Below are 25,207 nucleotides of genomic sequence, written 5' to 3'. Positions count from 1 at the left end.
ATAGTTTTCATTTAATGTCGAATTCATCTTGAAAACTAAACGACTTTTAGTTTGTAAAGAGGTGTACGATTAAAGTAGGCCTTATAGGCTTGCGCGTAGATCTAACACTAAACCAACCCCTTTTCAACAACGGTGCAAAATTTTCAGAATGATTTGCCAACAAAATCAGTTTTAAGTGTAAGAAGACATAATATTTTTTCTTATTCTATTTGCAGTGTCCGCCGGAGAACCCCAGAGGAATCCTTATTATGTTCGCCGACAGAGTAGCGTTGAATGACGGTGACTTGACCCTTGATTAGAAATCGTCTGCTCTAAAGACTTAATCGTAACAGACGTCGTATGTTGTTTTGACGGCTGATGGTCAAGGATTGTTGGTAAACAAGAAAGATTTCATGGATTGATGTGGTTAATTCTGAATAATTTATTGAACAAAATATACAACAAATCGTAGCCTACTGAAGTTTACGTACATGCCTATCCGTCTGCTTCCTCCATAAGATTGACAGCACTTTTTTTTATATTGAAACATATTTCTTTGAAAGCAACTTTATTTTCTAGGATATTAAGACTAGCTTTATTATTCAGAAATCTGGAATGAAACAACCTATTCTGGTTTTCTTTTTTGGTTTTTAGTTTGTTTCGTATAAAGAAATTTTAGGAGAATTCTACAAAATGCATACGACCTATTTAATCTAATATAAACAGTATTGTTATTGAAAATTTGTTTATAGGATTTATATGTCACGGTGTTTGATGTTGTCAAAAACTGTCTACTTTGTAGAAATTACATGAGCAACACAGAATGGAAAAATAGTTTGTTATGACCTTAAAATGGTAAACACGACTGAAATGCCACAAGAATGGAAACATACATGAAGGACATCTCGCGAGCAGATATTTCTATTGCAGGGTCACATAGGTTAAAACAAAATGTTACCAACAAAATATATCATTTTATAATTGAAATCATACTCATTAACATTTTACTTTTATTGTTTTTAAGAAGTACACACAGAATCCGCTGTCCTGCATCACCGTATAGTCTATTCCTGTAGCAATGGTAAATAAGCATTACGAGCTTCTGGTAATCCTCGTAACCACTGCTTTAGGAATGTGCGTCTAGTCGTCAACAAAAATTAAACTTAGTAATAGACAGTTTATGGATAACATTCACAAGGTTTATTAACTGCAGCGTTTCGGTGAGGGTACTCTCACCGTGTCGATGAGGGTCCTCTCACCGTTTGAAGGTACACTCACCGTTATCAAGCTTGATAATGGGGAAAGTATGCTCTATCCTCATTGAAACATTGCAGTTAATAAACCTAGTGAGTGTTATCCATAAAGCTGTCTGTTATTATATATCGCAAATTCGCATTCACTAAATGCCCCTGAAAGATAAAAGGATTAAAGTTGTGCTAAATAAAAGCATACAGATATTATCTCCACAGTAAAACCATTCAGGCCATTTTTGTAAATTAAAGCAGTGTGAAATATGTAGGCGTAATTGCTTTGCCTGGCATATTGCAAATGGGTTAGATTAAAGATCCAATATATGGTGGGGAATATTAAATAACAGTTAGTTACTAATTTAAGAACAATGTTAGTTGGGGGTAAACGCTAAATTATATGAAACATACAAATTATGTTTGTTTTGCTAGGACAGCGGAGTCGTGCCTGCTCTTTCAGCTAATCGGTTTTCTTTGTCACTTCCATAGACGCTGTTCCAAGTCATCTAGGGACGTCTTTGTCGTATTTGAACCGGGAAAAATATCAAATCCCGTAAATTATCACGCATTTTTTTTAGTGAATTTATGTATCTTTTCATTGTGTAAATTATAAATTTTGCTAATCGGTTATTTGTTGCCTGTCCAGTCTTGCTTGTGAATTGAACCAGATTGACCTCTATTTTTGAATAAATGAAAGAATTTAATCGATGTCAATTTCACTGATGAATTTTTCTTAATTAGATTTTTTTTAAATATTGATTAGTTTCTGTATAGTACCCATCGTTACTGGTCAGAAGCTTTTAATTTTATACATTATACATTCGAAGAAAGCAGGGGACTATTAAAATGGGTCTGCCTGTCTGTATTTATGTCCGTAACACTTTTTGGGACACAATAACTTTCCTTCTAATTGAGCTAGAGTGTTCAAACTTGGTGTAGGTGTTTATGAGGTGGATGCCTTGATGGAGTTCGAAGGTGAACTTTTTCTGCTTATGGTAAGTAGAGATAAGCAATTTTATTTGTTGATGCTCTGGGATGCGATAACTTTAGTTCTAATTAAGTTAAGTGATGAAACATGATGTATAGTTTCATTAAATCAGTGGTTCTCAACATTTTTTAGCCAACGGCACACCTTGGAACACATGAAGATATAGCGGCACACCTGGCTAAATATATATGAAAAGTATTTGAATTTTGCAAAAAAAACAAACATGGCAACTCATAGACGGCATACAGTCTTAGACAAAGACTAGTCATAGGCACGTAGAATGACTTAAACTAAATAAAGAAAAACACAGCTATAAACTTACTTTATTGCAGTGTTTCGCATTTCATCAGTCAAATAGCTGGCTTCTTTAGTGAGAAATTTTCTTAGTGTGCCGTTCAAAATTTCGCGGCACACTTAGGAAGATCTCGCGGCACACCCGTGTTCCGGGGCACACTGGTTGAGAACCACTGCATTACATCAATACCTTGACTAAGTTCGATAATGAGCATTTTCCGCTAAGTACCTATAAGCAATTTGATTGGTCAAGACTTTGAAACATAACAACCCCGTTTTTATACGCCCACATTTTCATGTGGACGTATATTGTCGTCGCCCCTGTCCGTCCGGACGTCCGTCCACAATTGTTTGTGAACAATCTACAGGTCACAATTTTTATCCGATTTCAATGAAACTTAAAATATAGGTTTATCACCCTAAGATCTCGGTTCCTTTCGATATTGGCATGTATCGGACTGTAACTTCATGGATTATGGCCCCTGATTGTACGAAAAATCACGTTTTTAGCTAGAGGTCACAATTTTTATCCGATTTATTTTAAACTTGAAATGTATGATTATAACCCAAAGATCTCGGTTCCTTTCGATATTCGCGCATATCTGAACATAACTTCCTGAATTATGGCCCCTGGTTGTACGAAAAATCGCGTTTTTAGCTTGTGGACCCTATAGAGGTCATAATTTTTATCCGATTTAAAAAAACATATTATTATATCACCGTTAAACCCTAAGGACGGTTGAGTTCGAATTTCGTGAAAATCGGCCCAAAACTGACAGACAAAATGGCCGCCGTTCGTTCTCAAATAGCGTAAAAATATGGTATATCAAGGTTGTGGGCCCTATAGAGGTCACAATTTTTATCCGATTTTGTTGAAACTTGAAATGTATGTTTATATCCCAAAGATCTCGGGTCCTTTCGATATTCGCGCATATCGGACCGTAACTTCCTGAATTATGGCCCCTGATTGTACGAAAAATTGCGTTTTTAGCTTGTGGACCCTATTGAGGTCATAATTTTTATCCGATTTAAAAAAACGTATTATTATATCACCGTTACACCCTAAGGGCGACTGAGTTCGAATTTCGTGAAAATCGGCCCAAAACTGACAGACAAAATGGCCGCCCCTCGTTCTCAAATAGCGTAAAAATATGATATATCAAGGTTGTGGACCCTATAGAGGTCACAATTTTTATCCGATTTTGTTGAAACTTGAAATGTATGTTTATATCCCAAAGATCTCGGGTCCTTTCGATATTAGGGCATATCGGACCGTAACTTCCTGAATTATGGCCCCTGATTGTACGAAAAGTTGCGTTTTTAGCTTGTGGACCCTATAGAGGTCATAATTTTTATCCGATTTAAAAAAACGTATTATTATATCACCGTTACACCCTAAGGACGACTGAGTTCGAATTTCGTGAAAATCGGCCCAAAACTGACAGACAAAATGGCCGTCCCTCGTTCTCAAATAGGGTAAAAATATGGTATATCAAGGTTGTGGACCCTATAGAGGTCATAATTTTTATCCGATGTTTTTGAAACTTGAAATGTAAGTTTATAACCCAAAGATCATGGTTCCTCTCGATATTCCCGCATATCGGACCGTAACTTCCTGAATTATGGCCCCCGATTGTACGAAAAATCGTGTTTTTAGCTTGTGGACCCTATAGAGGTCATAATTTTTATCCGATTTAAAAAAACGTATTATTATAACACCGTTACACCCTAAGGACGGTTAAGTTCGAATTTCGTGAGAATCGGCCCAAAACTGACAGACAAAATGGCCGCCCTTCGTTCTCAAATAGCGTAAAAATATGGTATATCAAGGTTTTGCATTTTTAAATTTACTAAACATGTTTAATTTTGTGCATCTTATTCATAAACAATATATCCATCCCAACTAGAAGTGCACGCTAAAGTTCCCTACACAAACGAATTTCTAAACGAGTATGCGTTACGCCGCTGCCCTTGCGAAATATTTAGCAACATATATATTAATTTCATCCAGTTCAATCCAACCGGGAGTCCACGTTACAGATCCGCAGTCAATATGCGACATATTTCAATCGAGATTGTCTTCACAGAATTTTAATTAGAATTGTCAAAATATAACTGTTGTTTACTAACGACAGCTGTGTCTAGATTTTGATTCTTTACTCGACGCACGTGATCAATAGGTAGTTCGGCGGTTTTTAAAAAATCTGACTGAAATACAAATGAGACAGGAGCAAAAAAAAAAAAAAAAAAAAAAAAATCAATTACTAATTTGCATCAGTATACATTTCTAACTCTTGTCTATTTTTGTGTGCAATATTTGTGAATTTTATTTTGTAACTTAAAATATTTGTGATTAAATGTTTCTGTTTTTATACGCCCACATTGAAATGTGGTCGTATTGTCGTCGCCCCCGTTGGTCCGTCCGTCCGTCCGTCGGTCCGTCGGTCCGGCGTCCACAATTTATACACAGTGTTTAAGGTCTTGAGACGAAGAAGCCTATTGATTTTCAGCGATTTCCGATAATTACTGCCAGAGTTATGGCCCTTGATCACTTTGAAAAATCTTGTGGACGCTCTAGAGGCCAAAGTTAATATCCAATTGACCTTAAATTTATACACAGTGTTTGAGGTCATGAGACGAAGAAGCCTATTGATTTTCAACGATTTCCGATAATTACTGCCAGAGGTATGGCCCTTGATCACTTCAAAAAATCTTGTGGACGCTCTAAAGGCCAAAGTTAATATCCGATTGACTTTAAATTTATACACAGTGTTTAAGGTCATGAGACGAAGAAGCCTGTTGATTTTCAACGATTTCCGATAATTACTTCCAGAGTTATGGCCCTTGATCACTTCAAAAAATCTTGTGGATGCTCTAGAGGCTAAAGTTAACATCCGATTGAAATTAAATTTATACACAGTGTTTAAGGTCATAAGATGATGAAGCCTATTGGTTTTCAGCGATTTCTGATAATTACTACCAGAGTTATGGCCCTTGATCACTTCAAAAAATCTTGTGGATGCTCTAGAAGCGAAAGTTAATATTCGATTGACGTTAAATTTATACACAGTGTTTAAGGTCATGAGACGAAGAAGCCTATTGATTTTCAGCGATTTCCAATATTTGCTGCCAGAGTTATGGCCCTTGATCACTTTGAAAAATCTTGTGGACGCTCTAGAGGCCAAAGTTAATATCCGATTGACTTTCAATTTATACACAGTGTTTAAGGTCATGAGACGAAGAATCCTATTGATTTTCAGCGATTTCCGATAATTACTGCCAGAGTTATGGCCCTTGATCACTTCAAAAAATCTTGTGGATGCTCTAGAGGCTAAAGTTAATATCCGATTGAGTTTAAATTTATACACAGTGTTTGAGGTCATGAGATGAAGATTCCTATTGATTTTCGATAATTACTGCCAAAGTTATGGCCCTTGATCACTTTGCAAAATCTTGTGATGCTCTAAAGGCTAAAGTTATAATCCGATTGACTTCAGATTGATACACAGAGTTAAAGATCTTGAGACGAACAAGTATATTGATTTTCAATGAATTTTTATGACTTGAACAGTTAAATCCATGATATTAAAAGCTTTGCATACAAAATGTTAACATGGGACAGAACTTTATAAAAACCAAACAAATTCTAATAGTTTTCTGATAATTACTTCGTGAGTTGTTGCTCTTAATCAGATTTTAGTGTATTATAAATGTTTCATTACCGAAAAAAGTAAAAATATGCGACAACCCTTGTTGACTGCCCGCACGATTTAGTTGCTGTGGGCGTGTGTTTCGTTGCCTGGCAACCTATCTTTAAATTAGGACGGGGCTTATACATGAAAACGTTTAGATAATTCAAATCTAGTTATATGACAATGCTTAATAAATCGATTTTTTATTCTGGGGCAGCTTACTTAGACGGTCCATGCATATTTTAAAAATAAAAAATATGTAAAATTGTAATTAGCTCTGATGCTATGGAAACTGAATAATGAATGGCTACATATATTTTTGAATAATTTTTAAAACAAAAACTCTATTACCATTTACATAAAACATAAATATGTTAGTTTGTAGTAGGAAAATACCCCAAAGATATGGATTTTGCAAATACCGTTGCTATGGTAATCAAATAATATGGCAAATCTTGTAAATAGCGTTGAAAATATAAATAACACATTATGTATTAATAAACTGTTAGTTTAAGGTTATTTAAACAATAAATTGTTAAAATTTGAATTATATAATGGGTCATACTTCAAAATTGGTTTCCATGGCAACCTAACATGAACTTAAAGTTGCTCAACGTCTGAAAATGTTCTCCGTGCTGTCACAGACTAGCTGTACCATAAAATGCGAAATATAGCCTTTTTTTTGCACATATCAGCAGGCTTCCGCGTGAATTTTTTTTACCATGGGTAGTATCTTTAATTGAAATATTCTTGAATAAGCCCAAAAATAGAGGTGATTGTGGTTATGTATATTTCATAATAATTTTTTTTAAGGGTTTTAACTGTATAGGGATATATTTATGATGTATTGTCGGCGCCGTATTTAATTTAGTATTGAGTTTTGCGGGCATGCATTAACGTATAGTTTGGTCGTGTTAACTTTTATTTATTAGTTTTACAAATCTTTATTTCATCGGGTAGCTGAAGAGAGGTGTGGACTGGGCCTCGGACCGTCGGGTGTGGTCCCAAGGCTCATCGGCTCCGATTGGAAATTCTTTTGAGACATATTTCATATTATATTTCAAAATAAATAAAATTCATCTCCGTATCCACTGGAAAAAAGTATAATGGCTTAAATCCAAGGAGAAAAATGATATGTGAGTGGGATACCGGAAGGTGAATCAAGCTAGTTTCATTTTCTCGTCATGTCATGTATTCTAAACAGCTATGGGGGTCCAAGGAAACTAGTTGGTTCGAGGGCCCAGAGCTACCTTGTCAGCCACTGGCTCAAGATACTTTAAGCAAGCTAATTTTCTCGTCACGTATATTCTACACCAAAATGGGTCCGAGGGCCCATCAAAACCGGTTGGTCGGACGGAACAGAGCTACCTTGTCCACCCCTGACAGAAGATACTTTAAAAAAGGAATTCGTTTAGAAGACGGTTTTTCAAGGATTGTATAATCTTCAGTTTGGGGGTTATTTACATTGGCTGTTCGGGGATTTTATTATTTCTGTAGCGTAGCTTTAAATCGGATTGACATAGAAATTATATAAGTAAATCACCTCTTCTTATTGTATATAGAATAATTTGTGTGTGTTGTATACTTATTCTGTATTTGTATAATGTTATTTTTGCCAAAGGTAATAAACAAGTAAAATATATCTATATCTCGTGTAATTATTACAGTGCCGGAGCGGCCCACTTAAAATAACGGGTGTGTGTGTGTAAGAAAGGCTGATGACAGTGTCCAAAAAAGTTATCTTTGTCCCCAAGGTCTTGAGGACTTAGAGAGTCTGCCAAGTCTATGGGTAAATCATGCACTGGATATTTAGTGGAGGGTTAAAGAATATATTGGTCTTATGATTTTCGAAATTTTTGGTTGGTTCACCGTGATAAATGTGAAATGAAGTGAGATTAACATCCTATTTTAGGGCACGGGATGAGCTAATGAAGATGGGCATACGCCATACAGTGTACTATCAGATACATTTTGCCCAGACAGCGACGCTGCTACTCTTACTTTGAGTTCCAATTGCCAAGGGACTCTTTTACGTGTAAGCCAATTAAACAAAATAATGTGCACACAAGAGCTGTTTTTCGTCCCATACGAACAACTATACGCCATCCCTTATCTCAGCTTTTTTAAATATAAACACAAATGGATCATTAGAATTAGGGGGGGGGGGCTACTGTACTAAACCAATCAAAATCATATCCATCACTTCAAATATGGAAAGATGAATTTCATGCTCCCAACAACCGGGCCAAAATCAATTATCTCCCCTTAATGCAGAGGCAGGATAACGAACACACTGAAATATTTAGTCTGAGAATTGAACATGGAAAGTTCATTGATCAATACAGTTTTATTCGGAATGATAGATAAGCTGTACAAAATTTATACTGAAACAATTTCTGTAGAAATATCTTGGTGCTACCATTGTCGCAAGCACACTATATAAGATATTTGTGCACAATTTGCGCACAATGAAAACTAAACATTTGAGGGAATATTGCTTATACCTACAGAAAAGAGGAAAGATTAGGCCAAATAAAAAAAATATTTTGGTTCTCAGATACCCGGTTTTTATTTTAAAAAAAAGAACAAGCCTACATGTTTTCCTGGGTTACAGGAATTAATAACTATCAAAAAATTTGAATAAATCTGAAAGCCTACTGTAGGCTCAATTATCAAACATGCAACCCTGATAAATGTTATTGACAATCATAAATGATACTGGATAATCATACATTCAATGTAATGAAATGAATGTAGTGCCTTGAAACATGATATTTATGAGAAGTCATAGCCCATTTGTGATAATTTGACAAAATAAAAAAACTCCCTCCTGTATCAGATTTATGGTAAGGATTCTCCGAGAACCAGAATATTTTGTTTGTATGACCTTACATTAGGAGATTGGGGTTACCAATTTTAAAAAAGTAAATCAATCCTTTCTAATAACAAGTAATATTTTTAAACGATTTAATCAATTATTTCAAAATATATATAAATATTGGAATATTTACAACAGACTTAACATAACAATGAAAGTTTCATAATCATTTCTTTCTTTTAAACATTCTGTTAGAAAACTGCTGTATTTTCATTTGTTAAACATGAACACATACAAAGATTGCAAACAGTTTTAATAATCTCGGTTCAGTCAATTTTAGTCATCCTAAATTAAAGTCCTGATGCGCCATTTGCATATTCGCTAAAATATCAAATTTCTTACACCTTAATGTTAAATATGAACTCAGATTGATTATTTAACCCCTTAACTGCGTAGTTTTTAAAACGTTAACTACCCCCTATTGTGTAATTAATTTGACGAAAAACTTCATTTTTGGACCTTTTTATTCCTGAATACAAATTTTAGTAGTCTGAAACCATATTAAAACTAACGGTAAATAGAGTTGTCTCCCTTCAATAAGATTTCCTCGAACCGGCGTAATATAACGTCCTACACATGCTGCGATCGTGTTCGAAGAATAGGTTGGGGAAAATACCTCCAAGGCATTATATTACGCCCTACACACGGTGAGTGGCAGTTGTCCAGGACATTAGAACGCCCTACGCAGTTAACGGGTTAACATTTAATTAAGAAATCAAAATTACAATGCTAGATAATCTCCCGGCATGGATTCAATCGGATTTAAACTAGGCCCATCAGGTTTCTCCACTACCGATAAGAAATGGTGGTATATTATTTAAAATTTTAAATAAAACACTGAAATGACACAGATAAAATGATGGATTATATTTTCAGAATGGATCTATTACATCATAAATATAGGTAAAAAGATGAAAATGAATTAAATAGGAAAATTGTCAATTGATAATTATTTTAATCTTCATTTTCTTCTTCTTCTCTAATTACTGGTACTCCTGTAAAACAAGACAGATGCATATATAAAACAGCAAATTGATCAAAGCTACTCAGATGACTTTGTATACTATTAATCAGAAATGAAAATTCGGCTTAACATCTGTGCTACATTTCTGCTCAATCCGGACAAATGAATAAAGACAGGCATACACCGCACAGAGCGCTATGAGGTAAATTTTGCCCAGACGGCGGCACTTAGGCCTTCTCTTATATCAAATTACAACTGTCAAGGTTAGGTTTATGTTACATGCATGCCTTTGTGCACACAGTACTTGGCATTCAAACTACTACTAATGCTAAGCACTGTAAAGGACCTGATTTTAACATGGCTATCCAGGCACTCAAACAGCATGGAATTTGTGGAGTTTTGTATTTCATTTCTCCGAAAAGGTATCACCTGGCATCAGATAAACAGTTATTAAAGACTAGGATAAATGTTTAGCTCAGAGTCTTTTAGTCTGAAGTAACCAATTTTATTCACTTAAGTATACCTTGGACTCCTTCCTTTGAAATCTAGTCATAACAGTAGGGGTAAGTTCAGGAATTAGAGCAGCGAGGGGTCCAAAATAGAGACAAAGTCAAATTTGGTGTCAGATCTGGGGAATTATCTGACAATTTCATAAAATCAGAAGCATTGAGGTTGGATTTCCACCCCCTCTGAACATGCGTTTCAACATTAACAAGAAACATACACAAAAAAGGAGTTAACTTACCATCTAATTTCTTTAGTCTACTAAGTCGTTTTGCTGCTTGATCCCTCCAATCACCCTCACCTGAATGTTTCTCTTCTAATGGATTACCTGATTTCCAAAATAAATACATTTTTAACATGAAAACAGAATTTAAAAAATAGGTGAATTTTTATCAGAACAGACTAAATTATAAGTGAATTTTTAAAATCAAAAAAAGTTGATTTTTTTAAAAATCAAATACGGTTAATTTTTAAAATCAAAAACAAGTTAATTTTTAAAATCAAAAACAAGTTTATCTTTAAAATCAAAAACAAGTTTATCTTTAAAATCAAAACATGTTATTTTTTAAAATCCAAACAGACTAAATAAGAGTACAGAAGGAACCTTTAATGCCTGTAAACTACAGGAAAAGGGCACAATCAGATTTTGTAATATAAAGGTATTTGAACATTTTAAAAAATAAAATTTAAATTAAAGAATCAAAATAAAACTGACAGAATTCTTTTTGCATACAAAAAAACAACAAAAATTTGTTAGCTATTAGGTGTTCAAGAAATTCAAATGATAAGCATATCCTGTCTAATAACATGACACAAATTTTAATGAATATGTACCGCCAACCAATGTTATGCCATAATCAAAGTTTAAAATACCATTTCTCTACATAGACTTATATTGATAACATTTAGAAATTTGACCTTAGTGTAATCTAAAACAATATCTTACCAACAAATAATAAATCTTCAAGACATGGTAAATCAGCCTACAAAAAAAAAGATAATCTTAATGGTTGTAAAATATTATATTAAATCTCTTATCTGATTCTATTTTAAATTATTTTCTGTATATTGTTTCAATGACATTTACCATATTGTTCTCTTCAACATGGCAATAAAAGTAGAATACAATAGAAGGCATCTGTTGATTGGATGGGACAATTAAGAAAAAAATTACAGCATCCTGTTTGTTTCCAAAGGCAAATTGAATTGGTTAATTGAACTGAAACCTAAAGTAGAATTCTCGAAAATTAATACAAGAAACTACATGTGCAGGACATATTATTTTGTTTCTCTAATAAAATGGAAAGAAAGATTCTATTTTCATGGATATTTTATTTTCTAGACTTTATGATTATTTTTTGAATTGGTGTTATGTTTTTCTCATCTATCATCTGATCTACCTGAGCACCATAGACTCATCTCTGCCTCAAAATACAAGATAAAATATATCACATACAAGTTAAAATATACAAGTTAAAACAACAAAAATAAGTGATACATACCAATTTTTGAAATTCTCCCCAATCTTTCACACTGTTATTTGACATATATAAAACCTGAAATTAAATAACACCAATAAAATAAAGGAATATAAACTATTGTCTTCAATATTATCTGGGAGTTGAGAATATTAATGTTTATGATAGTGTTCCAGTTCTTCAGTGTTATGTCTAATATCCAAAATATAATATAATCATTTATTTTAAGTAGGAACAATACAAATTAAAATAGCTAGACCTATAGACAAAAATAAAATTAGCAATTTCATTTGATTTTCTTTATATCCATACAAAGCCAAAATGAAACTAAAATCAGTAAATATGCCAATTACCGCTTGATCTTTAAAAAAAAATCACGAATCGAAATAAAACATTTGTTCAAATCAACACCTTTACTTTATCTTAAAGGAGCTAAATCGCTAATATTTGGGACCTAGAAATTGACACAATGCATATAATAAATGTAATATGAATGTATATATATATAAACTGATTTACATTCAATTGTTTCCGTTTTTACTCTAATTTCCAATCAGTTATGTTCCGAAAAACGCAAGAAGTCTCAATCGAATGGCAATCTCTAGCATCTGGTTATTCCAGTCTACAAGGGTAGTATTTATTGCGCATGCTCTCAAGATAATAATATGGCGTCACGGTTTGACATGGCTTGTGGAATATGTCTAGCCTCATTCTTTGAGTCCCTTACAAATGGTACTAAAACGCATTCTGGAACACAATTCGTGCAGCAATGGTAAAATGTTTATTTTGTCTTTAATATTGGTTATCACGCAAAAGCCCATCTTTTCAAGGTAAGATCACATCATCAATGCTAATTTAAATTGACCAATAATTTGTGTTTTCAATGTCCAGGACAGTGGATGATATTGAGTTAAAGACTTAACTACTTTAATCAAAATTTTAGCTTCTTTAAAGATGCGCAATGTGAAAACTAAATCTGCGTATATTACAGGTCTTTTTACTGACTTCAAATGTTATATGAATTATTAAAATCCCATAAAATAAAAAAAATCCAGATCATCAGATGACAGAGATATTGAGTGGATTAGATGTCGGCCATAACTTCATTAAATGTTAAAATGGAAATGAAGAGTTTGTTTATTATCATAGCAATGGTAGTTGATAATCAAGACTTTTTACGCTATTTCATGTTGAAACTTCAAACATTCATAACTTTGCTCAGAATCAAGTAATTTGACTAAATTTTCAATATATTTATTTTTCATTATCTATTTTATTTTTAAAGTATTATAGCAAAAATATCCAGCTCTTTAACTAATTCTTACATAATGCATTCATCTTTAGGTAATTATAATCATACACAATTCATTCTCACCTTTAGCTTCTTTAAGACATTAATACCCTTTAACTTTTCTATAAAATTGTAAGAAATCCATAATTCTTCTAATGTGTCTCCAACAGCTTCCTATAAGGATTTTAAATTTAAAAACCCCAACATAATTACATAGTTTCTAATACAGTACATCACTAGATTAAAATATGTTATATACAATATATCAAAAGCACAAACATTTTTATTGTCAGCGATATATTCTGTCGTTGGGACGTTAAATAAACATTATTTCAAATGGTTTAGTGAATTAAATCATTTCCAGTATGATTGACTGATACTGATTACAATCTTGTAAGGCCACACCCATTTGAATTTCTGTAATTGGGAATAGGGCCTACACATTTAAAAATTCTGGCTCTAATTTTTTCAGGTAAAAACTTAATTTAAAAACAAACAGCGGCTGCCAGGCAAGCTGCGCCCACATTTTGCAAGAGATAGAGAACAAGCTAAAAAAAACACGATTTTTCGTACAATAAGGGGCCAAAATCTAAGAAGTTATGGTCTGAAAAGCGCGATATCAAAAGGGACTGAGATCTTTGGAATATAAAGATATATTTTAAGTTTCATCAAAATCTTCGTATTACATACTTATACACTACCTGTCGGGCACTTTCGGTTTGATTTTCACGAAATTCGAACCCAACCATCATTAGGGTGTAACGGCGATATATACAAATGTTTTTTAAATCAGATAAAAATTTTGACCTCTAGAGGGACCACAAGCTAAAAACGTGATTTTTAATACAATCAAGGGCCATATTTCGGGAAATTACAATCCGATATGCGCAAATATGGAAAGGAACCAAGATCTTTGGGTTATAAACATGTATTTCAAGTTTCATCAAAATCAGATGAAAATTGTGACCTCTAGAATGTCCACAAGCTAAAAACGTGATTTTTCGTATAATTAGGGCTCTAATTCACGAAATTTCGATCCGATACATGCTAATATCAAACGGAACCGAGTTCTTTGGGAGATAGACCTATATTTCAAGTTTCGTCAAAATTGGATAAAAATTGTGACCTGCAGAGTGTCACCAAATAAATTGTGGACAGATGGACATGTGGGCATATAAAAAGTATTTAGTTGCTCTTCTCAAAAGCTTTTTACTTCGAAAAAGTTTTAAAAAGTTGAGATTTGAAGTTTTAACAAAATATTGCACACCTGAATCGAAAGGGTTTGGCCTAAGCTCAACACAGGACAGGGATAATAGACAATGTATGTAATAAAAAAAATAGGAGAAAAAAAGAATGAAATTGTAATTTAATTTTATAACATTGCTAATACACAGACTTGCATAATATTTAAATTATTTGAAAAGGGACGTTACTGAATACTTACCAAACCTGTCAAACTTTTGATGTTATTTCTTCCCAAGGAAAGAATTTTTAAATTCTCTGAAGAAAAAGAAATTGCAATAAAAATTCAGAATTATTTTGACTGGATATTATCATGACATCATAAAGTAACTCTGTCACAGGCACTTATGATGTCACAATAGAATGGTCTGTTCTTTAAGTGTTGTTCTCTAAATTTTGAAAACAAAATCAGGTTAGTGGCTTGGTTGTTTTGACTACTTTCAGAGTCAATTTGACTTAAACATACATAATGCAAGAGCTAAATCTGCCTATTGCAGGTCTTTATTTAGGCCTATATGTTATCTAATTGTTAATTAGACATTAATTAACTTATCCAGACCATAATCAACTCTCAATGTCAACGCTAGCCAACGATATTTACTGGATTAGGATCCGATAATCACGAAATGGATAATCGAGACTAAGGCTTTTTTATCGTACCTTAGTAATGATGATCGAGGCTATGCCAAAAATTCAATCGCTAAATTCTCAGTTTAGATTGGATCAATTTGACTGAAATTTTCAGCAAATTCCCTTTACATTATCTAGTTTATAACTATTATATAGTGAGAACTGCCAGCTCTATATCTAATCTCCCATAATGTATCTTTAAAAAAAATTCCTACACTCATTAGCTGATGCATTTTTGGGCCCTAAAACTAGCCCTTTTAATCTAAATATTTAAGGCAGGAAAACCTCAAGTTAATACATAATTTTGAAAATTAATAAAAAAAAAAAAAATTTACTCACTTAGTCCATTAAGGTTAGCAATTTTTTCAATACCATTTGTTGATAAACTTAATTTTCTGGAGAAAAAAAAACACAATTGTGTTATAAGATTTAATCATACAATTCAATGGAACTGAATGGAATTTGGTTTACTGTCTCTTCAACAATATACATTCAGCATTTTGAGAAGGGTATATGGTAATATTGCCCTGAAAGTTCATTCAGATTTTCCAGCGTTGTTTCCCATAGTCAGTGATGCAGGACGGACGGCCTGACAAGGACAGCTGTCTAGTCGTTCAGATGGGACGAAAAACCGAGGTCCCGTGACAAGAGTTGGTGCAGGCCAGGCTTGAAAAATCCTGGATGACTCTTCTTGGCTCAGATCAAGATTTAAACCTTCAAACCTAGAACATTCTAGTTCGCAATTTCAAAATTGAAGATCCACCTTAACGTGGAGCAAAATTTGAAGATAACAGTCTCATTAACAAAGTGCAAGCATCTTAATTACAACAGTTAATGAAATAAAATAGGGTTCAACAACCTATTTTTCTATACCAACTAAAATGCACTCAAATTGTTTATTTAACACTTAATTAAGAAATCAAAACCAAAATATCAATAGCTGATAATCGTCCGGTTTCAATTCAGATTAAAAAAGATGTCTAGCAGATTGTCCCTAAGTGGCTAGTCTTATCATCGAGCTGCTGCACAATTCATCAAATCTTTGTAAATCATGAACAGAATATGGACTGATATTCCCTTTAGACTATTAACTTTCACAGTAATGTAGTTTGCAAGAGATTCAAAATCCCCAAAAGATGACCAGCAGCTTCAATTGCAATCACAAAATACCTACGTGCAAGCTGCTAATGTTGACAGAGATGCATCCATTTTTTCAATGGGTGGAATCTGACCATATAGTTTAACATCTTCTGCTTCAGAAGCTTTACATCCATTTTTCTCTTCCTAAAAAAACCCAAAAAAACAATTAATTTGAACTATTTGAATATAAGTTACATTATTATAAAAAAACAAAAGAACTCATCATTTTGATAAGCTTGAAAAATGCACTATACACATATCAGGCAAAAATATTACCTGCAGGGCTGAGTGCAGCTTATTAACTGGTTAACATATAAATGAGATGAACACATTAATAGAAATGAATTAACGTGTTAACACTCTGTGACGTCATATAGGCATATTCAGCTGGAAAGTAGTAATTCTGACCCATCAATAGTCCTAAATTAATGCAAAATATCATTCAGAGACCACAGTGCCACTGTTACTTTAGTTAAGTCTGTCGGATCACACATCTCCGGTCGAAATAACTTGGTCTCCATGGTCTCTAACTCGGAATGAAGGGTCAAGGTCGAAGGCACCAAATTTGATTTTTTTTAAAATGTTTTCTCGTCAACATGCCACCTAAATCTTAGATTTGGAGTCCAGAATAAAAATAATGATCAAGAATAAGTTTTTTACTCTCTGAAATGGGTTGAATACGAAAAGGACCATGATTTAGGAGCTTTGATAATTAACTCATATTAACTTGTAAACTTAAAATTTTTAACGGGTTAACCAATTAAGGAAATTTTAACTTGCTCTCAGCCTGATTACCTGTTTTTTTATGGTTACCTGACCGACCCCATTTTATTAGACCAAATCGACATCCCTAAACTTTTTTTTCTCATTTCTCAAGTCATATAAATCAGTCTTTGCGTTGTTTTCTGCAGACACTGAAATTTCGGTATTTGTAACATTTTCCGAAATATTACTCAGTAATTAAACTAGAAATGCTAAGGAAAAAATAATAAACTTTACAGTAAACTTTACAGTACATTTAAAACGACACCACTAAGGCTATAGAATGCTAGTGTCGATGTAGGTTATTAAATTATGAGTTCAGGTAGTTCTATCCAATCTTAACCAACAAACTCCATGGAAAAAAAAAAAAAAAGATTTTCCGATGAACCCTATTTTGTGGCCATGTAACCAAAAAGACAGGAATTTTTACATTTGGCCTTATTCGGTAGCCTACTTATATTAAATAAATAAAAAAGAGCTGGAGGCTCTATTACAGTAGTAGTAAACATTATGTATGTAGGCTATAACCTGCTGATATAGTCTTTCATTTGTTCTAGGACACTTTGAACACACACTTCATATTATGGAATAATCTACCATTTAGTTTAAGATGTTGTACATCTCTATATTCTTTTAAAAAACAACTTAAAACACATTTATTTAATCAGGCTTTTAACTGACTCTGTATACAATCGTTAACATGCCCATAATCTTGTTGTTTATGTGTGATTTACATTGTCACTTTGTAAAGTGCCCCTGAACATGTTATATGAAAGGGTGCACTATAAATATGCTGTAATAATAATAATAATAATATTTAATTCATTATATAATTGAATTCATTGTTATATTACAAAATATACATTCATACATCAGTGATCACTCAATATTTCTGTGTTTAAATGTTTTGCCTTTTGAGGATATATAGATCAATTTTCTTTTGTGTTACAAGAAAATCATTAAATATATATCAATATAGCTTTAAAACAAGAGATCAAACCAAGGAAAAGAGAGACACATTCGTAGAATAATAAACTACATAAAATCAATAACATTGTAGCCTGAGTTCACATAATCAATAGAACTTAGTTTATGAGATGTTTTTAAACATAATAATTACAATATTGATCAAAAACATGATATTGAAAGCTCTGAAAATGCCATGGCCTCTTTGTTTTTTTTAAAGTAAAAATTAAAAGTGTCTATAGCCAATCTTGATGTGTTGATTGGCTTTCAGGCTACAAATTAACTGCACTAATTTTCATTGATATGCTGCTGTAGACTACCATTTTAAGACTTTTCTTTAATTAGCAATTTTGTTCACACAAGAGTATCATCGTCGAAACGTTGCATGTTAATAAACCAGTAATTGTTGTTCCATAAATAAGTGTTTAGTGTGTTACTGTTTCATTACTAAATGACACTTAAAGAAGTACTGGTTATGTGATGCCCAAGTTTTGAATGATGGTTTATTTTTATACATGAAAATTATAACACATATTTGAGCCAATATTACTAAACAGATCAATTACTGCATACTCAAGCAAAATAAACTTTAACAGAGTGTGTCCATATTACTAATCTGTTTCAGTCTCGCCAAGACATTGTCAACTGATCTATTTATAAACTTACGAAAGTCTTGTAGGTGACGTCAGCCATCTGAATTATAGCTGTTCAGAATATATGTTGAGTAGAAATAAAAACATGAAGATTGAGACAATTTTCATTAAATGGTAATTGACAAATATATACAACTTACCCATTTTCCCAGGGCTTCTTTTATTGTTGTACCTTTCGACTGTAAACAAAATAGTAATAAGCTTATTTATATTAATAATTTTCTGGGTGAACAGAAATATCAGGTAATACATTTAAATTAATATTAAAATTTTCAATTCAAGTTTATGTACAGATCTTGAAAGAACTAAATATCACCAAGAACTGTAATTGTTTTAGTCAATATGCTGAAATATAAACCTTTGTAAATAATAGGAATATCGATCTAAAAGTATTTAATTTATATTTTGTTCACATTCAGTATTTGCAACGTTCTGTTGAATTGAAATTCCATCGATCTATTATGCAGGTCTTTATGTAATAGTAATAAGCCTAACTAAGGCCAACATTATTTATTAATTTAATGCTAATGGCCTAACCTAATGCCATTTTATATTAGATTTATAATTATATATTGTAAGTTGCATTCGTGGTTGTTTTTTTTTCATTTCAAAATATCAATATAATTCAGACAATCATTGATCTATGCTGCTCGTTATCATTATGTCATAATAATAGTAATAAATTATGGGCCAGCATTAATTTAGCCTAGTGCTAACAATAACATTTACATTATGATGCCATTTTAATAACTACTAAACTAATACTATACTATACTACAACTAGATTTAGATCTAGACAGATAGGCTCTGGCGTAAGATTAGTTGCATTCGCATTTTTTTTTTATTGCAAAATATCAATATAATTAGATAATTAAAACAATGACTATGTGATTGACATGACAATAGTCAAGTTTATTAACTTATATTCCGCTGCAGATCTAGATCTACTCTTTGAAAAAATTTAGAAAGAAGTTGAGAAAAAAATTCGCCATGGCTGGAAAATAAATAGATCTAAGCTTATATACTATAGATCTATATCATTTATGTTAGAAATAATTAAATAAAAAATACCATCTTGGTTTTTCCCTCTGTCAGTCAGTTATTCCGTCTGATCAGTGCTTGACTGTAAAATAAAAATAAACAATTAAGAACAATCAATACCCACCATCTTGAAGCTTTCTACGCGTTGCTAGGCTACGTTAACTGCTAGACTGGGGAATTTTTGTTTTTTGTTAAAGTAAAAATAAGATTCTAAGTTATTCTTACGCAAAGTATAACTCATTGTATCAATTCATCCATGTTCACTTGAAATAATTAAATTTAAGATTTATCCTCTAAAATGAAGTTGAAAATTAGACTCGCAGAAACGCACGAAAATCAAATATGGCTGCCAAAATAATAAATCTTTGCAATAAATTGACTAAAACAGGTTTAGTAAATCAGGTAGTAGTTTAAAAGACAAGCATTGCAGTCTAACCTCCTTACAGCTGTCAATCACCCTCCTTTTGAAGAAGACAAGAATTCCGTCCAACTTTTTTTTTGAATCAGGACTCCTGACGCAAAACAACTGTTTTTGCCTATAATGTTCAAACTTTTTGAAGTTGTTTAATATGTAATAATGTAACAGGCATTGCCTGAGTAGAGCGAAACTGGTTGTTGTGAAATATATAGAAAAGCTGAATATTTAAATGAAGTTAATATGTAACAGGCATTCCCTGAGTAGTGCTCAGCTAATGTATATGTTAGGCGCAATGTGCGCTGTCGTTCTGTGCAGATTGCAGTCCGTGCGCACAGATTACAATCTGCGCTTATCAAGCTGGTGCGCAGATTGCCAACATTGACCTGATTACCCCTCGATGTTTTTAGAGATCAGACATAACTATATATGGTATACAGACAACTCATCCCAAGACAACTCATCCCAATATAAGACAACTCATCCCAAGATAAAAGACAACTCATCCCAACTTTAAAACGTGGGTCGAGATATAAGACAACTCATCCCAACAAATATACGTGCCAGTTATATTTGTTTTAATACAATTGCTTTCTTTGAAGACTACTCAGACCATTCTGATTTTGTTATAAAAATGTGTTATCTTAATAAAATTGATTTTGTTGTTTTAATAAAATCAATATGGTTGTTTTAAATTTTAAGTTATTTTAAGTACTTATAGCGTACACGTTTCAATTCCATCTTTGAACTATACATGTATACATGCGACTGGAAATGTTGGCCCCAGTCGTGCTGATTGTTTCCATATCATTGTCTGATAGAAATTTGTCAGAATATGACATTATATCCTTATCTTTATGTATGAGTTTATATATGACCTGTCCCCTGTCGACTTTGTTGTGAAATAATTTTCAAAATCACTGCATAATTAGCGTGTGTGCTTAGAAAATAAGATTTTTAATTCTAGTCAGCAGTATCTGATAGTCGTTGCGGACCGCGTGATTGAATGTCAAAAATATTTGTTGTAATTGCCGTAAAGTTCAGTGTTATTTTTGTACAGTTGAAATAAATACATGTATAACAAACAGTTGACAGGTTTTTAAATATTTTATTAATGTGCGATGTTACCTAAAGTTTCTGAATTCAGGTTCAGTGGTCACCAAGGGTGAACGGATTATCATCGCGGTAATCCATTAAATAGCCCAAGCAAAGTCGATTTCGCGGGGGTAATCTGTCCACGGAGGGTAATCTGAACTGAACATATATAATCAATATGATTGTTGTTAATTTTGAATATAAAACCTTGATGATTAAGTTTCTCACGTGATACAAATAATGTTAAATAATTTCGTTTTTCTGAATTGAATGAATGAATGAATGAAATGAATGAAATGGGATTTAACTCCTACTGTTCTGCTCCTACACTGGGCTAATGAAGACGGGCATATGCCATACAGTGTGCTATGAGGGAAATTTTGCCCAGGCAGCGGCACTATCGCCTACTCTTATATCGAATTCCAACTGCCAAGGGATCTTTTACGTGCACGCCAATGTGTACACGGGACCTCGGTTTTTCCTCCCATCCGAACGACTAGACAGCTGTCCTTGTGAGGCCCTCCATCCTGCATTTTCCGAATTGATTTTAATTTAGATCTAAATTGTATGATTAATTTTGTTTTCAAAAAAAAGTGTGAGAATTATCGATGCCCGAAAAATGTAGCACAAAGTAAAGTGGCTCCAGACAAAATGTTTTAATTCATAGTCAATTTAGTACAAATTCATGGTATTCAATTCAAAGAAAAGTAAAACTAGTGTTTTATTAGATTTCGGGCACTTTATTTTGCTAATTAGATGAAATAATATTTTTTTTTTTTTCACTTTACCCATCTGCCCGAAAAGTCAGATTGCCTTGAAAGTTAGGGGGGCAGCTGCCAGCTCGTACGCCTATGATTATGGCCCCTGATTGTACGAAAAGTCACGGTTTTAGCTTGTGGACACTCTAGAGGTCACAATTTTCTTCTGATGTTTATAACCCGAAGATTATGGTTTCTTTCGATATTTGATTGTAACTTCCTGAATTAATTATGGTCGCTGATTGTACAAAACGATACACTGTAATGATGCTTGAGTTCGAATTTCGTGAAATTTGGACCAAAACTGCTTGACAAGATGGCCACCCCACATACGCAATAGTGTAAAAATAAGCTATATCAAGGTTGTGGACCCTCTAGAAGTCATAATTTTGATCTGATTTTGATGAAACTTGAAATATATCTTTATAACCCAAAGATCTTGGTTCCTGTCAATATTCGTGCATATCGGATCATAACTTCCTGAATTATGGCCCTTGATTGTTTGGCTTCTTCTCTATCCATCTCTTGCAAAATGTGGACTTATCCTGCCTGGCTGCTGCTGGTTTTTGAAATGTTTTTGTGGGTGCAATGGGGTTTAACGTCCTACTGTTCTCCTCCGAACTGGGCTAATGAAGACGGGCATACGCCATACAGTGTGCTATGAGGGGAATTTTGCCCGGACAGCGGCACTACGGCCTACTCTTATATCGAACTCCAACTGTCAAGGGATCCTTTATGTGCACGGCAATGTGTACATGGGACCTCGGTTTTTCGTCTCGTCCGAATGACTAGACAGCTGTCCTTGTCAGGCCCCCTGTGAGAACCACGCCGGAAAATCTGGATGTACTCTATCGGCCAATGAAGGGATCGGACACCATGTGAAGCATGAAGAAATCTTTACAATGCTTTAATTCGTATCAAGTCGATGTTAAACCCCATTTCTCTCTTTCACTCACTTTGGGACACAATATGTTGATTCTAATATTAATGAGAACCTTAGTGTATAGTTTCATTACCAATCCCTTGAATTATCTTGATAATGAGCATTTTCTGCTCAGGTTAAGCAGAGTGATTAACCATTTGATTGGTCAAGATTTTGGAGTTCGATAACTTTGATTCTAATGTTTCATTTCATTGTTATTAATCATTGACAATCATTTTGAGCTGTCAGGACATCATCTTACAATTCCATATGTTGATAATACAGGTAGTGTGAGGATAGTGTTGTACATGACATTAGTATCAGGTTGATTATAAAATATTTTCTTGTTTTAGACTTACCAGCAGCATTGCCTAAGATGTTTATCTAATAATATTTCCAGAACCCCTCTACAATCATGGTAAGATGTTTAAATATTTGTGTATTATAAGATTATCGTACTTTATTTAAATCATTGTGCATGTATTTCTATACCTTTAGAACTCCTTAATTTGTAAAGTATTTATACATTCTGAGAACTTCTTACTCTGTACATGCTTAGAAGTTCTTACTTTCTTAAAAAATATTTTCTCTATATTTTTTTCATTTTTTCTTTTCAGTGGGTCATTTTTAAATGTAAATATTAAGTTGGTTAAGGATTTCAAAAATTTAGTTTCTATTTCAGTTCGTTCAGTATTTTATCAAGATTATACTCAACAAAAGAAATTTCAGAAGTTGTAAGTATAGGATTTTTCTTAGTTTAATTTCTATAACTTTGAATAACAGATTAATTTTAAGCTCTCAACTACAACTGGATCTTAAAGTCTATCATTTAGTCATGGTTTCAATCCCAAGGTTGTATGTGACAAGGAGTAGGGTCACCTGCCCACCATTGTGGGTTTTCTCTTGATCCTACGATTTCCTCCCACTTCCAATGACCCTATGTGCAAGAGAATTATTGAAATAAGATTTACCATTAGTCCCGACATGACATTGATCATTAATTAAACCCCATCTCTCTTTTAACAAATTATCGTGAGTAACAATGTATGTGTCATTTTCATTAACAAAGAATAATTTCAAAGTCACCATAATTGATTTTTTGTAAGCTGTTTTGAAGCCAGAAGGAGCAGTAGTGGCTCATTAAGAAAGTGACTGGCTCGCTAACCTAGTGGTCCTGGCTTCAATTCGGGTGTCGGGAGTTGGTAGGGAAAGTTCCTCAGGATTTTCCAGAGTGGTTTCCCCTTGTCAGTAGTGCATGATGGAGGGCCTGGCAAGGAACAACATCTTTTCGTTTTAATGGAACGGAAATAAATGATGTCCTGTGTACAACTTAGCATGTACGTAAAAGAACCCTTGAGAGTTGGTATTATATTGCTGTCAAGACAAAATTTTCCTTTAAACACACTGTGGCTAAGTTGGTAAGACGCTGGCGCTAGCCTGGAGGTCGGGTGTTCGATCCCTGCATTGGTCGAGAAAGTTCATCCGGATTTTCCGGCGTGGTTCCCCCCTGTCAGTGATGCAGGACGGGGGGCCTGACAAGGACAGCTGTCTAGTCCTTCGGATGAGACAAAAAAACAAGGTCCCGTGTATACATTGGAATGCATGTAAAAGATCCCTTGGCAGTTGGAAGAGTAGGCTATAGTGCCGCTGCCCAGGCAAAATTTCCCTCATAGCACACTGTATGGCATATGCCCGTCTTCATTAGCCTAGCATAGGAGCAGAACAGTAGGACGTTAAACCCCATTTCATTTCATGGAGAATGCATGTCTTCATTTTCCCAGTTGGAGCAGAAAAATAGGATATTAAACCCCATTTCATTTCATTTTCATTCAAGAAACCAGAAGTAAATGACCCAGATGTTTTATACAAAAGAATCTTCATTGAAGTCAAAGGTCATGACCCAGAAGTAATTAACAGTTATCAAAAATTTACAACATTAGCAGCGAATGAATTAGATATACAAATAGCAAGCATGTAAGTAAATGTTCAAATCTATTATCTTATTTATTGCATTACTGTGGTAGTATTCCAACAGTGCTGGCCGAATTGTTTAAGTAGCATGGTTTCGATTCCCTGACTGTATGTGACAAAGAGTAGGGTTGCCTGTCCAACTTCATGGGTTTCCTCCCACTGCTAAAGACCCCTACGTGCAAGCGAATTATTGAAATATCGGTGACCATATGTTAGTGTTGAACCCCATTTCTCTAACAGTGCTGACTTAACATTACCGTTTAAGATTGATGTTCGGGAAGATGCAACAACAACCAC

At 33.6% G+C, this 25,207-nt stretch overlaps 1 protein-coding gene and 2 long non-coding RNA genes across 4 annotated transcripts; 2 read left to right on the top strand and 1 right to left on the bottom strand.

The window, feature by feature from the left end:
* The first annotated feature begins 279 nt into the window (after positions 1-279).
* Positions 280-7,842, top strand: LOC126821011 (uncharacterized). The gene is made up of 2 exons (XR_008788261.1): positions 280-7,609; positions 7,649-7,842. It is a non-coding gene; the product is annotated as an uncharacterized LOC126821011 (long non-coding RNA).
* Positions 7,843-9,153: 1,311 nt separating this feature from the next.
* LOC126820345 (dynein axonemal light chain 1) lies at positions 9,154-19,907 on the bottom strand. Of its 2 annotated transcripts, none has more exons than XM_050548241.2 (10): positions 19,874-19,907; positions 18,849-18,887; positions 16,362-16,471; positions 15,527-15,582; positions 14,760-14,815; positions 13,400-13,489; positions 12,049-12,102; positions 11,493-11,529; positions 10,788-10,874; positions 9,154-10,073 (listed from the first exon to the last, which is right to left on the bottom strand). In XM_050548241.2, exons 1-10 carry the CDS (start codon positions 19,874-19,876, stop codon positions 10,033-10,035), a joined length of 573 nt encoding a protein of 190 aa, XP_050404198.1. In that variant the 5' UTR covers positions 19,877-19,907; the 3' UTR covers positions 9,154-10,032. The 2 variants fall into 2 exon arrangements, with proteins under 2 accessions (XP_050404198.1, XP_050404197.1); XM_050548240.2 differs by having other exon boundaries at positions 19,780-19,902.
* A 152-nt stretch (positions 19,908-20,059) lies between these two features.
* LOC126820346 (uncharacterized) lies at positions 20,060-24,795 on the top strand. Its single transcript, XR_007679922.2, has 4 exons — positions 20,060-20,137; positions 23,293-23,357; positions 23,622-23,673; positions 24,774-24,795. It is a non-coding gene; the product is annotated as an uncharacterized LOC126820346 (long non-coding RNA).
* The last annotated feature ends 412 nt before the right edge of the window (positions 24,796-25,207 follow it).

Source organism: Patella vulgata, chromosome 5 (assembly GCF_932274485.2).
Source record: "Patella vulgata chromosome 5, xgPatVulg1.2, whole genome shotgun sequence".
Lineage (NCBI taxonomy): Eukaryota > Metazoa > Mollusca > Gastropoda > Patellidae > Patella > Patella vulgata.
The sequence above is the reverse complement of the archived record's forward strand: the minus strand, read 5'-3'. Positions and strand labels throughout refer to the sequence as shown.

What these genes read in the sequence shown, in the direction of transcription:
- LOC126820345 (XM_050548241.2), bottom strand. An exon ending in ATGTCTTAAAGAAGCTAAAG is followed by an intron (nt 12,103 to 13,399) that starts GTGAGAATGAAT and finishes ATTTAATTTCAG; the next exon opens with GTTTTATATATGTCAAATAA. An exon ending in TGAAGATTTATTATTTGTTG is followed by an intron (nt 10,875 to 11,492) that starts GTAAGATATTGT and finishes TTTGGAAATCAG; the next exon opens with GTAATCCATTAGAAGAGAAA.